General features: G+C 36.0%; 4 protein-coding genes and 1 pseudogene across 4 annotated transcripts; 4 read left to right on the forward strand and 1 right to left on the reverse strand.

The window, feature by feature from the left end:
* The first annotated feature begins 338 nt into the window (after positions 1 to 338).
* LOC114719339 (uncharacterized) lies at positions 339 to 2540 on the forward strand. Its single transcript, XM_028904820.1, has 3 exons — positions 339 to 608; positions 1717 to 1849; positions 1933 to 2540. The coding sequence occupies exons 1-3, from the start codon at positions 448 to 450 to the stop codon at positions 1987 to 1989; spliced, it is 351 nt and encodes a 116-aa protein (XP_028760653.1). The 5' UTR covers positions 339 to 447; the 3' UTR covers positions 1990 to 2540.
* A 117-nt stretch (positions 2541 to 2657) lies between these two features.
* On the reverse strand, positions 2658 to 3761 carry LOC114719334 (chlorophyll a-b binding protein of LHCII type 1-like). The gene has a single exon (XM_028904817.1). The coding sequence runs from the start codon at positions 3603 to 3605 to the stop codon at positions 2811 to 2813; it is 795 nt and encodes a 264-aa protein (XP_028760650.1). The 5' UTR covers positions 3606 to 3761; the 3' UTR covers positions 2658 to 2810.
* Positions 3762 to 5939: 2178 nt separating this feature from the next.
* On the forward strand, positions 5940 to 6939 carry LOC114719335 (chlorophyll a-b binding protein of LHCII type 1). Its single transcript, XM_028904818.1, has one exon. The coding sequence runs from the start codon at positions 5979 to 5981 to the stop codon at positions 6765 to 6767; it is 789 nt and encodes a 262-aa protein (XP_028760651.1). The 5' UTR covers positions 5940 to 5978; the 3' UTR covers positions 6768 to 6939.
* Positions 6940 to 9273: 2334 nt separating this feature from the next.
* LOC114719336 (chlorophyll a-b binding protein of LHCII type 1-like) lies at positions 9274 to 10339 on the forward strand (annotated as a pseudogene).
* A 2639-nt stretch (positions 10340 to 12978) lies between these two features.
* LOC114719353 (sm-like protein LSM5) lies at positions 12979 to 15380 on the forward strand. Its single transcript, XM_028904832.1, has 5 exons — positions 12979 to 13017; positions 13807 to 13869; positions 13971 to 14094; positions 14546 to 14618; positions 15069 to 15380. Exons 2-5 carry the CDS (start codon positions 13836 to 13838, stop codon positions 15099 to 15101), a joined length of 264 nt encoding a protein of 87 aa, XP_028760665.1. The 5' UTR covers positions 12979 to 13017; positions 13807 to 13835; the 3' UTR covers positions 15102 to 15380.
* The last annotated feature ends 70 nt before the right edge of the window (positions 15381 to 15450 follow it).

Below are 15450 nucleotides of genomic sequence, written 5' to 3' on the forward strand. Positions count from 1 at the left end.
ATTTTAGAACTTTTTCTCCTATCCTCCAATCAATCTCATGTATTCATTGTACTTACGAAATATATGAAGATATTTAAATAAAATCAAAATCATAATTTTAAGAATATTTTTACAATATACGAAATAAATATATAAAAAAATTTATCTCAATTTAAAAAAAAAACTTTTGAAAAGTAATTTTTAGACTGCCCAAACACTTTTTTAGCGTGGATTTAAAAGAGTGGTGCTTAATAGAAATAACCCTGAATTTGGCTCGAGGAAAATTCCCAATTTTCGGTTCCAAATATTAGTGAATGAATGATTTCAGACCAACAGAAAACAACAAATGTTTGTGAGAGATTAGTTCGCCTGAACGCCTTAGGAGTGTGTGAGGGGTTCGCCGGTGATTAGCCGCTGTTGACTGTCATCCTCCGGCAGGTGAAATCGAAGGCGTCGGCAGACTCCTTTATGGCGGCGTCGTTTAGGTGGATTTTACAACTTCACAAGGACGTTCCCAAAGCTGCTAGATTCTACGCGGAAGGCTTGGACTTCACTGTCGACGTCTGCACTCTTCGTTGGGCTGAACTTCGCTCCGGTTCCCTCAAGCTTGCCCTCTTGCATTCTCCCAAGTATGTATCTTTAATCGCCTCACTCGCCTGTTTCCTTATCTGATGCGTTCTACCTGTTTGATTTAATGTTGATTTATAGACTGCCAAGAGAAAATCGTAGTTCATCCTATAGATAAACTTTATTATATTCGGTGTAAGATTATAATGCCAAAAGAATGAAGAGAAATTTGTGAGGTGAGCAGCTGATAAATGCCACTAGTTTGGTGAAAGTTTGTTGCTTGTTTTATTCTCTAATAAATTGAAGGGTGCCCAGATTTCGTTTACTAGATAATGCTTCCCTAATTAGAAAGAATTTAATGTTGCGAACCTCATTTTACAAGAATTGACACGAAATATTTCACTGATCAATGGGGATTCATATGCCCACATGTTAATGCTTAATCTGGTGTTTGATCTTTGTTCATTTCTCATTTGGAAATGCAAAAATGGTATTGCGGGAAAACTCAGAAAAATTGAATTGATAAGACAGCAGAGCTTCCCCCCTTTAGAGGAATTTTGGCTGTCACCACTAATTTAGGATTCATGCTTCATCTTAGCTGCGTTTTCTGGCCAAGGAAAAGAGCCTTGTTTATACTTTTAATAGGAAGTATATTGAATAAAGTTCGTGCTGAATATTTTCTCTAAGATAGTAGTAGATGATCATGATCCGGTTGATCATTTCTGTCTTCATTTTTGCCCCTTAACGATGCTTGTCAATAGGGTTGATAATGCAATTGATTTATTCAACCACGCCAGAAGGATGAGCTTCATACCCATTCAAATGCCATCGATTCTGGCCTTGGTTGTCTGGATGAATTTTCTGTTTGCTCGCTAGCTTTGTTTGAATGATGCCTGGGGAGATGAAATTGTTTTTCCCGTTGTGACATGGCTTGAGATATGCAAAAAAGTCTGTATTCTAGGATTATTTATTTGACATGGAAGCTATTGTATTAATTCTAATTCTACATGCAAGCAGAATTAGGCATCAGTTTTATTATTTTTGGTAATTGGTATCAAACGATGACATTTACTTCTTTTGGGCTAAAATTTTGGGTAAATAGTCCTACCTTTTATTTCTGTGGGGTTAGCCACGTTATCTGGTTTTTAAGATGCTAATTTACTTTCACAGTGACCATGGCTTGCAGAAGGGATACTCCTCGCTGCTATCATTTACGGTTACTGACATCAACACCACAGTGACTAAATTAATGTCATTAGGAGCTGAGCTAGATGGTCCTGTAAAACATGAGATCCATGGAAAGGTGATGATCGTTTAATATATAATGCCTTATATTTCAATAGGCTTAGAACCAATGATTGTCTGATATGATTTGCTTGTGCGCAGGTTGCTGCAATGAGGTGTATTGATGGGCACGTTTTGGGCCTGTATGAACCAGCATAAGATGGACCTCTATTAACACTAAAACTAATAATGGCTTGGCGCTCCTTTGGGGAGATAGAGAAAACTTGCAGCAGATTATTAGCCATTTTTTGGGATTCTCTGCAGTAAGTGGTAGTGTTTGTTTTTTGACATTTCAGAGGATAAGAGGTGACGGACTTGAGACTTGGGCATGAAAGAATAATCAAGAAGATTGAAAATTACTTTGTCATGTGGATAGTGGAGTTCTTTAAATCATCCATATTCCCAATAACTGATTGGAAATACACAGCTGATATTCTGCCTGTGCATTCAGTTCTCATCTTGTGCTTATTTCAACAAGGTCCAAAGCTGTTTGTTTCCTCATGTTTGACTTGCCTAGTTGGCACCAGTCTCTAAGATGTCTTTAGGACTGATCTGCATTTGTCATTGTACAACTCAAAGTACGCTACTGGAGATTATGATGCATTTAGGATGTATTCTCATTGATCATTTGAAGAATTAGAACTGTACAAGCTGAGATTCAAAAGAATCAAAATAGATGGGTAAATCTTGTATGTGATTTGAAAGGCGAACTGATAACTGTTCCGTGTTTCAAATTTAATTGTCTGATCACTTAGCAAGGGCTAGACAGTAAACAGTAAGAGGGTAAAAATTGCAAATGTTGGAAGGTCTCATTCAACCCGAGGTAATAGAAGGTAAATTCATTCATATAATTCATATTTTCGGCAGAAACAGATTTCGATACATGTCCTACTAGACCCTTCTGCAAATCATAAATCATTCTCATTAACTCTGGTGCGTTTTCTTTGCTCTCAGTAATGATAATGTAGTACATGTTTTGTTCACTTCCCGGGAACAAAGTTTGTGGCGTAGGCCCAAGCATTGTTGTTCACTGGGTCAGCAAGGTGATCTGTGAGGTTTTCCAATGGGCCCTTTCCGGTCACAATGGCTTGAACAAAGAATCCAAACATCGAGAACATGGCCAATCTTCCATTCTTAATCTCCTTCACCTTCAACTCAGCAAAAGCCTCTGGGTCATCAGCTAAGCCCAGTGGGTCAAAGCTTCCCCCGGGATAAAGTGGGTCGGTCACCTCTCCAAGAGGTCCACCAGCAATACGGTAACCCTCCACAGCACCCATCAAGATCACTTGGCAAGCCCAGATGGCAAGAATGCTTTGTGCATGAATCAGGCTTGGGTTGCCCAAGTAGTCAAGCCCACCCTCACTAAAGATTTGGGATCCAGCCTTGAACCACACAGCCTCACCAAATTTGACACCATTACGGGCTAACAGCTCAGGGAAGACACATCCCAAAGCTCCAAGCATGGCCCACCTAGCATGGATGACTTCAAGCTCACGATTCCTAGCAAAGGTCTCTGGGTCAGCAGAGAGCCCTGCAGTGTCCCAACCGTAGTCACCTGGGAACTCACCAGTCAAGTAGGAGGGGGGCTCACCAGAGAATGGGCCCAAGTACTTGACACGATCTGGGCCGTACCATGGGCTTCCAGAGGAAACAGGCTTGGTGGCTGTTTTCCTCATGGTGATTCTTCCGACTCCAAGCTCAGGGGTGTAGGGAGCTAGTTTCACTGCCTGCCCAACTAATGATGAAGATGAGAGAGCCATTGTTGAAGCAGCCATTTTCAAATTTCAGTTGTGGTTCTAAAATGACAGAATAGTTCAAGAAAAGAACTTTAAATCGAGTTTGAACTGGTAATTGATGCAAACATTGGGCTTAGATGGTCTTTATATAGCTTGAAATGGGGAGATGTCATTTTCTTATGAGATCCAATGTCCAAATTTCTATCGTCCTGTTGTGAGATGATGGATTTTCTTGGTCCACTTATCATATATGAGATCCAATGTCCAAATTTCCATCGTTCTGTTGTGCAAGGATGGATTTTCTTGGTCCACTTATCATATATGAGATCCAATGTCCAAATTTCCATCGTTCTGTTGTGCAAGGATGGATTTTCTTGGTCCACTTATCATATCTGGATTGTTTTCTCCGATCAAATATCTTGAGCAATATCAAAAGTGCTTGCTTCATCCAATAAAACACTGCCATTTGTTCATCTGGATAGAGGACTATATCTGCAAAAACGAAGTTAATAAGTTGCTGTAAAAATATCAAGTGTTTTGGGTAACAAAAACTATCAAGTTTTTTTTTCTGGCTAAAGTATAAGTATCCTCCTCTTGGAAATAATTCTATTTGAGGTACTATCGGACACTAAAACTAAATGTAGATACCTCTCTCAATGGGAATTCAAATTTTAGTTCGCCATATTATGAGGAAGTAGCTCTTCTGTTAACTCCGTTGGTAAAGAATAGCAAGTTTAATTGCCTAGAAATACTCAAGAAAGCTTTTGTCTAGTTGGCTAACATACAAACTGTACCTGTGGATGAGAATGCTCCATGCAAATTGGACCACCTGTGGTAACAACGGGAAAGGTAAATAAATCCGTGGAAAATCTACATGCAAGGGCCCAGTGCAATAAATTGTGAATAAGCCAGATAGCCGGCAATATTATCAAAAAAAATCTATACGTTTTTTCGTTTCACCTCTCCGTTGCTTTTTCTTCTTCTAAGTTCTAACCATTCTCTCCTTTACTAGTCTTTTTTCCCCCCAGCATTCTCTTCTTTACTAGTCACACAGACATTAATGATGTTTTTACTCTTGTATATTTTTCCTCGAAATTTGTCGATTCTGTACTCTTTTTTTAAAATGTGAATCACGTTCTCCCAAATTGTTATCATTCACGAGAATGAAGTCCAATTTATAATATGATTAGATAGATATCAAGGAAGCAGGCTACACTGGCTGTGAATGGTTATAAATTCTATTTAGAATATAATTATATTAAAACGTTTCCCAATCCGCAATTTAATACAATCAATTATTTATCATTTTCATATTACTCCTATGATCTTTAATATAAAATCTAGTGAATTGAATTAATTAAATTATCATGACTCTAATAAACCAAACAAAAAATCGTGTCAACCAAACAAAGTCTCACATGGTTGGTAGATAGTTAGATATATTGTCTCAAATTTGATCCTAACCATATGTATGGATAAGACTTTGTTAAAAAAAAGAAGAAAAAAAAGAAAGTAAAACTCACTTTTGTAATCTCTACAGCTGAAAGGAATTAGTTTTTAACTGTGAGTTGGGAAATATCGTAAATGTTAAAAACATAATCTCAAATCTAAAATTACCCATATTTTAACCTATAATTTTAATTGATAAAAAATCCGCTATAATTTTAATAAGTTGAAAACGAACTAATTTACTAGCTAAACTAATTTGAAAGGGTGCCCTCCCTAAAATAAATTAAGTATATCTAAGTTCTTTTCTTCGCATGGTTTTTGATAAAATAAGTTCCATCATTCATTTTCACAAGTTATTAGTAGTATGATTTTCTGGAAATTTCAAAAAGCCAGCATAGGTCGTATCGTTTCCCTTTGCAAAAATAAGCTCGACCATAGATTGCCCCGTTGCAATGCAGTGTGGCTCTATCAGAAAACAAAATATCTGGCAACTTTGAAGGAGTGTTTGTAATCTTTTATTAGGTCCCATCATCTGATTTCCAAGTTATTACGACCACCACATTCAGATTTCAATTCGTAAAATATCTTCACTTCTGTAAACACCAGTTGATAATTTTAAGATGAAGAAGATACTTCCAAAACAAATTATAATTTCTTTGACTCGGATATCTGATTTTTAAAACTGCAGTGAGACACGTGATCGGAATCCAAACTTACACGTGGCTTGCTTCTATTGGTTCTCAGCCTTACACTTTGGTGGATGAGAGGGTGCCAGATAGGTTGAGAAATAAAATCTCAAAATCTTGTGACTGCCAATGAGGGTGATGATTTTGATGCCCCTAAGATAAGATCGTCAACCACTTCATCCACTATAAAAGCCCATCCAGCTTCTTCAATTCTTCCACCCTTCTCAGCTACCATCACAAGGAAGCCCACCTTGACGGTTCTTATCAGTTCTTAACCATGGCTGCCTCTACTATGGCTCTTTCCTCCCCATCTTTCGCCGGCAAGGCTGTTCCGCTTGCTCCAACTGCCACTGAGACCGGTCGTATCTCCATGAGGAAGACTGTTACCAAGCCTGTTTCTTCTGGAAGCCCATGGTACGGGCCTGACCGTGTCAAGTACTTGGGTCCATTCTCCGGTGAGCCCCCATCCTACTTGACTGGTGAGTTTCCTGGTGATTATGGCTGGGACACCGCCGGGCTCTCTGCTGACCCAGAGACCTTTGCTAGGAACCGTGAGCTTGAGGTCATCCACGCCAGGTGGGCCATGCTCGGAGCTCTGGGATGTGTCTTCCCTGAGCTCTTGGCTCGTAACGGTGTCAAATTCGGTGAGGCTGTATGGTTCAAGGCCGGATCCCAGATCTTTAGTGAGGGTGGGCTTGACTACTTGGGCAACCCAAGCTTGATCCACGCACAAAGCATCCTTGCCATCTGGGCTTGCCAAGTAATCTTGATGGGAGCTGTTGAGGGTTTCCGTATTGCTGGTGGGCCTCTTGGTGAGGTTACCGACCCACTCTACCCCGGGGGAAGCTTTGACCCATTGGGCTTGGCTGATGACCCCGAGGCCTTTGCTGAGTTGAAGGTGAAGGAGATCAAAAATGGTAGGTTGGCTATGTTCTCCATGTTTGGATTCTTTGTTCAGGCTATTGTTACCGGAAAGGGCCCATTGGAGAACCTTGCAGACCACCTTGCTGACCCAGTCAACAACAATGCTTGGGCCTATGCCACAAACTTCGTCCCTGGAAAGTGAGCTTTGACTAGGGAGAAAAATGATGGGCGTTATTCCCTTCTTACATTTGGATCTGAGAGTGGTGATGTAAATTTGTTGAGAGCTAGTGAAAGAATGACTTGGAATTTTGTGTAATGATGTTCAATCCATAAAATTGTTTGATTTTATTATGTTCAGTTTTCAAGTTTAATTATCTTTGCGTGCTGTCCTGAAGCTGCACATTAACTCTGAGAAATCTCATTTGAGTTCCGACTTTGAGAAGATAAGCATATTTTTAGTGCAAAGAATAGAATTACTCTATAGATTCAAAAATTTAATTACAAACCAGTTATAAATATATTTTTTAAAATAATATTATTTGTGAAAATATTCTGATTCTGTTTTTATTTTAAAAGTTAATTGTAGTGAAACGTTACGTAAAAATATCAAGTTTCACGGGGCAGAAGGAACAAAAAAGCTTTTGTGTTGGAGCTGATGCAAAGGGTACACATGGATGAGAATGCTCTGTTCAGAATGGACCACACAAAGTGAGGTTGATAAAGACTATTCTATTTATAACAAATTAATATTTAAATTTTTATTAAGAAAGATATTCAGGTTTAATATCGAACAGTGTTTTGAATAAAATTATTTTTAACAGAAGAATATTTGTACCTAACCAAAAAAAATTTATATATAGAGCATCATATAAATTCTATAGTTTAGGTCTAAAAAATTAAAATATTTGTTTGGAAACGATGAAAATTCAAATGTTTAGAAGACTAAAAAAATATTCTATAAAAAAGGACTATGAACCTTCAAGACAATTTAAGATACAGGGAGTCATAATTTGACCATGTTTAAATGTGACATGATAATATACTAAGTAGGAAGTAATTGTATAAAGTTATATTGTTATTTAATTATAACTAATTCAACCACAATAGGAGTTTTGATTGGTTGGTTTTAAAAATATTTTTGCAGAAACTTGACCTTCAAATATCTTATATATTATGATAATGTTTGTGCCATGTATTACAAAATTTTAAAAAATAAAATAAAATGAACACCTCCTTAATATTGCTTCTTGCATTGTGATCCACTCATAAGCTAAATATGTGGCAGTTTTAACTATGCAAGAAGTTTGAAGGCGTATTCCAAAGCCTCCTTCAAGAATTAGTCCAATTTTATAAATTTTTTGTCGCAATCATACTCTTAAGTTATTACAACCACAATATTTGGATTTCATTTTTTAAAAAAAATACCTTTCATTTCATTTCTGTAACCATCAATTAATACTTAGTTTGCTTCTTTCACAGGTTGTTTTCAGATTTTAATATTTGACTTGCTAAAAGTTTGTCCACCCTCACAGACAAACTATTCGAATTAGAACTCTCTATTCCACTTCGGTTCTCAGAATAATCAACCCATCAAATTTGCTTCTTCTCCAATTCGAGAGAGCGTATATGTATATGTATTTGTTTTTTAATTTTTACCGTCTTCTTTATGTTTTTGACCAATTTTTAAAATGATAAATATAGAGTTCTATCACATGAGATGTTTGGTAACCTCCAAATCATGATTTCATAAGCACTTTTCCGCAAAACGAGGTAAATTCCTCCATATATTTACTTCATAAACCGTAAAAGCACTTCTGAAACCATGATTTGGTTTCTATCCAAACACCCCCTGAAATTATCATTTCGATCACCATGAATAATTTAGATTTCAAATACGAGAGGAGAAAAATGGTACCACAATCAAACTAACACGTGGCTTGCTCTCATTGGCTAACACTATTTGCCATTGGTGGACGAGAGAGTGCCAGACAGGCCGAGAGATGGAGCATGGAAATCTTGAACATCCAATGAGAATGAAGATTTAGATAGAAAGGAGATAAGAAGTAGAGGCGGGGTGGCAAAATGCCAAGCCTCCAGGATGCAGTCCAGCCCGTGGATTAGCAGGCTAGCCTACTTTTCTTTTCTTTTCTTTTCTTTTTTTAATTTTTATTTTTATACAATTCTCAATATATTATACAACATAGTTGGAGGATTTTGACCCTCAAATTTCATATTGACATCTCCTCATTCATGCAAGTGCATATGTAATATATACATAAAAGATCTTCTTAATTAATTTGAATGAGAAAAATAGTCAAATTAATTATTTAGAAAAAATATGTGTTAGTTTTTTCTAAAATGTCTTCTCAAATTATAAATTAATCCTCACATTATTTTATTATAACCCACTATTCAAATTTAAAACTCCAAATCCAATTTTAGTATTTCAAACTAAACTAAACCTATACAAATAATAATAATTTTTTCAGAAAAAATTTAGGCAGGCCGACGGGTTTGAGTTGGCATTTTTCCAACCCACCAAGGTGCGGGCTACTTCAGCCCGTATTAGCACTGCCAGCCTGTATTACCAGCTCTAACAAGGGGCTCATCTCTTCATTCAATATAAAAGCCTACCCATCTCCTTCATTTCTTCCCCGTCTCAATCATCACCACATAAAAGCCCACCTCAACAATTCTCTATCTCAACCATGGCTGCCTCCACCATGGCTCTTTCATCTCCATCTTTTGCCGGCACTAAAGTGAAGGTCTCCCCTTCTGTCATCGAGACTGGACGACACTCTGTAAGGAAAACTGTTAGCAAGCCCACCACCTCTGGAAGCCCCTGGTATGGCCTAGACCATGTCAAGTACTTGGGCCCATTTTCCGGTGAGCCCCCATCCGACTTGACCGGTGAGTTTCCTGACGACTACGGTTGGGACACTATTAGGCTCTCTACTAACCTAGAGACCTTCGCTAGGAATAGTGAGCTTGAAGTAATCCACACTAGGTGGGCCATGCTCGGAGCTTTGGGTTGTGTCTTCCCTAAGCTCTTGGGCCGCAATGGTGTCAAGTTCGGTGAGACTGTATAGTTCAAGGCTGGATCCCAAATCTTTAGCAAGGGTGGACTTGACTACTTGGGCAACCCAAGCTTGATCCATGTACAGAGTATCCTTGCCATCTGAGCCTGCCAAGTGATCTTGATGGGAGCCGTTGAGGGTTACCGTATTGCTGGTGGGCCTCTTGGTGAGGTTACTGACCCACTCTACCTTGGAAGAAGCTTTGACCCATTGGGCTTGGCTGATGACCCGGAGGCTTTTGCTGAGTTGAAGGTGAAGGAGATCAAAAACAGTAGATTGGCCAGGTTCTCAATGTTTGGATTTTTTGTTCAAGACTGGAAAGCAAAGCTCTAATGCTACTCGGAGTAATACCTTATTGGACATTAAACGATATTTATCGAGAACGTGGCAGGTGCAAGTCAATTTTGTCCACAGAGAATGCAATAAGATTGCGGATAGCATGGCAAAGAGGGGGTTTACAACTACTTCTATGCTTGACATGGCTCCTCAACACATGAGGGCCCTAGTGCAGAAAGAAGCTATGGGATTACAATCCCCTATGTTTTAATTCTTGCTTTTGGCTTCGGCCTCTCTCATGTACCAAAAAAAAAAAGTTGTAACCGGAAAGGGCCTATTGGAGAACCTTGCAGACCACCTTGCCGACCCGGTCAACAACAATGTTTGGGCTTATGCCACAAACTTTGTCCCCGGAAAGTGAGCTTAGAGAAAAGGCTTGTGGGCTTTTTTATACCGTTAGGAGTTTGGAATGAGCATGGGGGTCTTGATGTAAATTTGTTGAGAACGAGTGAGAGAAGAATTGAATTTTGTGTAATGACGCTGAATCCTGTGTGTTGGCCTTTGAAATTATTTTATTCAATTTGTTAGTTTAGGCACCGTTTGGATGCACTTGCAAACCATGGTTTGCACAAAATGCTATCCAAACACCTCCCTCAAAAACCAAAACCATGGTTTTGGGCCAAACCATGGTTTTGGCTCCAAAACCATGGTTTTGGAAAAAGCAAAAATTTTTTGCTTTTGAAGAAAAAAGAGAGAGTGTGAGAGCCTATAGAATATGTATCTTGTTATTTTTTTTATAAACATATTTAATCTTATATTTTATAAATATATATATACATATTAATTAATTATTAATTATATTATCTTATGTATTATTAATTATGTTAATAAAAAATATATTATTAACAATTTTATTCCTCTAAATTAAAATATATCATAAAATCTATTTTTTCTGTAATTATCATATTAACTTATTTCTTTTTTTAGTAATTTGTATATATAAAAAGTGCTTCTGATAACAACTATCCAAACACTCTCACTTCTCAAAATCACTTTTTCATAAAATCTATTCTTTCCAGAATCTATTCTTCCCAGAATCTATTCTCCAGAATCACTTTTCCAAACCACAGTTTGATTTCATCCAAACACACCTAGTCATATTTGTTTGCTAATAGTGAAATTGCTCTTCTTAACCATTATGGCAAAAACTAGGATGTTTTAAATTTTTTGGGGGAATGAATATATACACGGTTAATATAACTTTTAGTTTCTTAAGTTTTTTCTTATCTTGGTCTTAGTCTATCAAATTTCAAATCATAAATTTTGATCCCTCAAGAGGTAAAATAGTTTAAGTGTTTATTAGATTATAGGGACCAATATTATAAATAAAAGGAAAATTGAGAAATCAAAACTTATAATTTAAAATTTAAGGGACCAAAACTAAAATAATGTCAAACTTGAAAGACAAAAGGTTGTATTAACTCTCAAATATTTAACAAACAAGTCTGCATTAGCTAAATTTTTTTCCCGGTGAATAAAATTTGGTAAATTTTGTTAGTGTTTATTAGGCGTAGTTTGCTGTTTATTAGTTGCGCATTAAATAACCATTGGGCCAGTGCTTTCTTTTTTTTAAATGAAAAAGACCAACCAATTTTTTTAATAATATATATAGTTTTAAATTGTTTTACTTAAAAATTTTACAAACTCTTATGTTTATTTCATTTCTATCTTCTTAGTAATTTTAAAATTATATTCTACTTTATCTCAAAAAAATTATAATCTACTCCACCATATCTTGAAAAACTATAGGCCTTGTAAAAAGATTTATTTTGTTGATATTCTTCATATTAAGAAATTGAGTTACAAAATTAAAATTGAAAACATTTTTATTTTTGACAAAAACAATTTTACATTTATGATTTATATAATATGTGTTAAAAATATATTTAATGATGTACAAATAAATTTTATAAACTTTTTTTTTTGAGCAAAAAAATAAATTTTATAAACTTACAATTTATTAAATCTATACCGTTGGCAAAAAGAATATATTACATTTATAGCTTTGAGGCCAAAATAAATAACATTGATTATTTAAAATATTACATTTATAGCTTTGAGGCCAAAATAAATAACATTGATTATTTAAAATATTTATTTTCTAATAAAAATTATCATAGAAATTTAATCAATGAATACAAAATATTAAAAATATAAATATATAATGAGCCCTTTTTTTAAACTAAAAAAAGAAAGGGAAAATTGCAAAAAAAGACCTTGGAATTGCAAAAACGCAGATAGGGACCCTTGACAACTTCACTTTGGGTTTTGACAACTTCAGGGCATATTATTCTTGTCAAAACCCAAAGTGAAGTTGTCAAGGGTCCCTATCTGCGTTTTTACAATTTCAAGGTCTTTTTTTGCAATTTCTCCAAAAAGAAACCTACATGGTTGAAGGTAAAGCCGGTAAAATGAATTGGGCATGAATTTTAAGCTTGTTTAAAATGAGGGCCAAACTAAGTCCAATTCTTATGAGCATGAGTCTGCTAAGGGCCATCCATGCATGAAAAGGAGCTGTCTCGGTTACACTCATAATATTATTCTTTTTTTTTCTGAGTTTCACATTTTAGTTTGTTAATATTTATTATTTCAATTAAAAATTTCATGAAATTTTTTCCTCCCCATATTTGAAAATGGATGAAAATATTAAAAATTTTAAAAAGGTCTATAGCTCTTGCCAAACCCATAAGTTTAAAGCCCAAAGTTCAGTGTTAGAAGTATTTTAGGGCAAGTGAGATTTTTAGAAAAAAAAAAACTTTTAGGAAGTGTTTGAATGGAATCAAAATTATAATTTTAAAAATATTTTTACTGTACATTAATTAAATATGTGGAGAAATTTATTTCATTTTATAGAAAAATGTTTCTAAAAAGTATATTTGGATGTTTCCAAACATTTCTTTAAATAAAATAGACACCGTAATTTTCCAGGCAAAAATTATTGAAATTAAAAAAAACAGAAACAATAAGAAAACAGAAAGGAGTATTTAGGGCACGGGATTGACTTTGAAAGCTCACTCCCCGCTCAGCGAAGCTCAGGAGGTAACTTCAACTTGTTCATGGCGTTTTCATTCTTCCTGTTAACATAATTCCATCGTTTCTGTTTTTGTCTCTTGTATTTTCTCCATGCCGCAAAATTTTCGATATAATTTTAATCTCAATGTCTTCGCAATCGCGTGAAGTTTTCGTTTCGTTTTTATCGGAGGGAGGTGAGAGTAGGAGAATGACGATTTCCTTTTCTGAAGCATCAGTGGGACTTATTTCTTGAACCATTATTCGGAAATTATCATTCATAGGGTCGATGGATAAATTTTTTAATTTTCACCTCCCCGGTTTTTTGTTCATTTATTTCTTCCAGGTCTGTATCTTTTCATCCTGAATTTCTGAACTTTTCTAGGTTTAGTTACTCGGTCTTTTCATTGTTCATCGTCGTGGATAATTTTGACTTTGGCTGATTTTCTCCTTGGTTTCTAGTTGTGAAACAATTATAACTTGGCTTGCTTCTTGGTTGCATCAACCCAAAACATCTCAGTATCTGGCTTTTTAACTTCAAGCAGACGGTATATTATAACTATCTGGTTTTTTTCTTTTATCTTGCATTTGTTGGTGGAGCTATAATAATTCAGGGGACTATTTTGAAGCTCGAGGTCTGAATTTGAGCAATATCATCATTTTTACTCCTTTTAGGTTCTTTGCCCTTTGTAATAATGTCTACTGATTAGTGACCAGCTTGTTACTCATTGGTGGAATTTCTGTTAGAAAACTTGTTTTCATTGCATTCGTAATTTTTATGGTATTGAAAATTAACGGGTAACATGTATGTCTCCACAGATTGTGAGAACATTACCCACTGAGTTTCCATGGCCAACAACCCATCACAGCTTCTCCCATCAGGTTTGCACTCTTCAGATTACATGCTATCTCTAACTCTGCTTTGTTCTTTTGCCCCATTAAAGCATTAAACTCTGTTTATGCGATGTTTATGCTGGAAACAGAGTTGATTGATCGCTGTATAGGGTCAAAACTATGGGTGATAATGAAAGGAGATAAGGAGCTTGTTGGCACTCTCAAAGGCTTTGATGTCTATGTCAACATGGTGCTTGAAGATGTTACTGAATAGTAAGAGCTTCACTGAAACACCAAGTCTTTGTACATGCTTTTATGTCATTCCTATTTGATGTTCTGTACTTCTGTTACTGGATGTTGTGCATCTGGTTGTCTCCTTATGGAACCTGTGAATATACGGTTACCTGTAAGGAAACTAATAAAAAGTAACTGCTGTTAGAATTTTCAATTTCAAGCTTTTCCTTGCCCTTACCCAGTAAGCCTTTTACTGTTTAAGTTATTTGAATGTCTGGTCACAGTTTGTTTGTGACTTATGTGGTGAGTTTGCTGCATTTCTGGTTAACTGGATGCTACAGCAATGTACTTTTAGAGAAACTTCTGATTTACCCATGATTTACCAAGGGCTTATTTTAGCCCTACTTTTTTATTGATTTATTTGTTCGTTCCTGCATACAATTGTGGATGCATGAGGCACATAATAAGCTTTTTTGGTTTCATATGACAGTGAGATCACTGCTGAAGGGAGGCGGATAACAAAGCTGGACCAGATTTTACTCAATGGAAACAACATTGCCATTGTGAGTATTAGGGAGTGAAAATGACATTCAAGGATCCATAATGCATAAATCATAATATTGACAGTCAAAGATTATGAAAAGCAAAATCTCTTCTAACTACCATAAAAATAAGTTTCCGCTAATGCTTTTTGCGCTTGCAATTCATGCTCCTCTAAAATTAATAACATGTTTTTTTTTTCCCCAATGTTATAAGAGCGTTTTTGATTTGTTACTTCGTGTGATATTTCGAAAGACCCAGTTGTAATGTTAGGGAGCATGTATCGAAATTTTAGGCAGCAACGGTAAATTATACTTAACAGTCTCTGAAAGAGATTTAAGGTCCTTAATTGGTATTGAGGCATAGGCCGTTTAGTCTTATTTTTTGCTAACAAGTAATTGTTTTTCAATTTTCATACATTTCATTGAGTATTAGTTGACAAGGCCGATGCGTTTTGACCATGCTTATTACAGTTGGTTCCTGGTGGTTCGCCTGACCCTGAATGAAGATCACTACTTGGTTACTGCTTTTAGTTTTTACACTCATCTTCAAGGCTCATTGTTCCTCTATTTTAACGAGGATTCTGCGGCCACCTGTATGTTCTGTTTCATCAGTTTAGGTCTGAGATGTGATTGTAGTCCTCTTCGAATTCTGTTAATGCCCTTGATATAAGTTGTGAGCCGTAATGTTCCCCCGAATCTGCCCATTTTATGTGAACTGATTGATCTAATTACTTGGACTCTTCTACTTTTAGTCTGGTACGAATGAGAGCTAATTGATTTAAGCAATATACTCTCTCCTGTTCTAGATGTAGGGTTTAGATAACTAATTTGTAGAGATTAAAAAATTATTTAT

Source organism: Neltuma alba, unplaced genomic scaffold, assembly GCF_004799145.2.
Source record: "Neltuma alba isolate B1F8T4 unplaced genomic scaffold, ASM479914v2 tig00011913_pilon, whole genome shotgun sequence".
In the NCBI taxonomy this organism is placed as follows: domain Eukaryota; kingdom Viridiplantae; phylum Streptophyta; class Magnoliopsida; order Fabales; family Fabaceae; genus Neltuma; species Neltuma alba.

What these genes read in the sequence shown, in the direction of transcription:
- LOC114719339 (XM_028904820.1), top strand. Translation starts at nt 448, where the DNA reads ATGGCGGCGTCGTTTAGGTGGATTTTACAACTTCACAAGGACGTTCCC. An exon ending in GCCCTCTTGCATTCTCCCAA is followed by an intron (nt 609 to 1,716) that starts GTATGTATCTTT and finishes TTACTTTCACAG; the next exon opens with TGACCATGGCTTGCAGAAGG. An exon ending in AACATGAGATCCATGGAAAG is followed by an intron (nt 1,850 to 1,932) that starts GTGATGATCGTT and finishes GCTTGTGCGCAG; the next exon opens with GTTGCTGCAATGAGGTGTAT.
- LOC114719334 (XM_028904817.1), bottom strand. Translation starts at nt 3,605, where the DNA reads ATGGCTGCTTCAACAATGGCTCTCTCATCTTCATCATTAGTTGGGCAG.
- LOC114719335 (XM_028904818.1), top strand. Translation starts at nt 5,979, where the DNA reads ATGGCTGCCTCTACTATGGCTCTTTCCTCCCCATCTTTCGCCGGCAAG.
- LOC114719353 (XM_028904832.1), top strand. Translation starts at nt 13,836, where the DNA reads ATGGCCAACAACCCATCACAGCTTCTCCCATCAG. An exon ending in CTTGAAGATGTTACTGAATA is followed by an intron (nt 14,095 to 14,545) that starts GTAAGAGCTTCA and finishes TTCATATGACAG; the next exon opens with TGAGATCACTGCTGAAGGGA. An exon ending in ATGGAAACAACATTGCCATT is followed by an intron (nt 14,619 to 15,068) that starts GTGAGTATTAGG and finishes TGCTTATTACAG; the next exon opens with TTGGTTCCTGGTGGTTCGCC.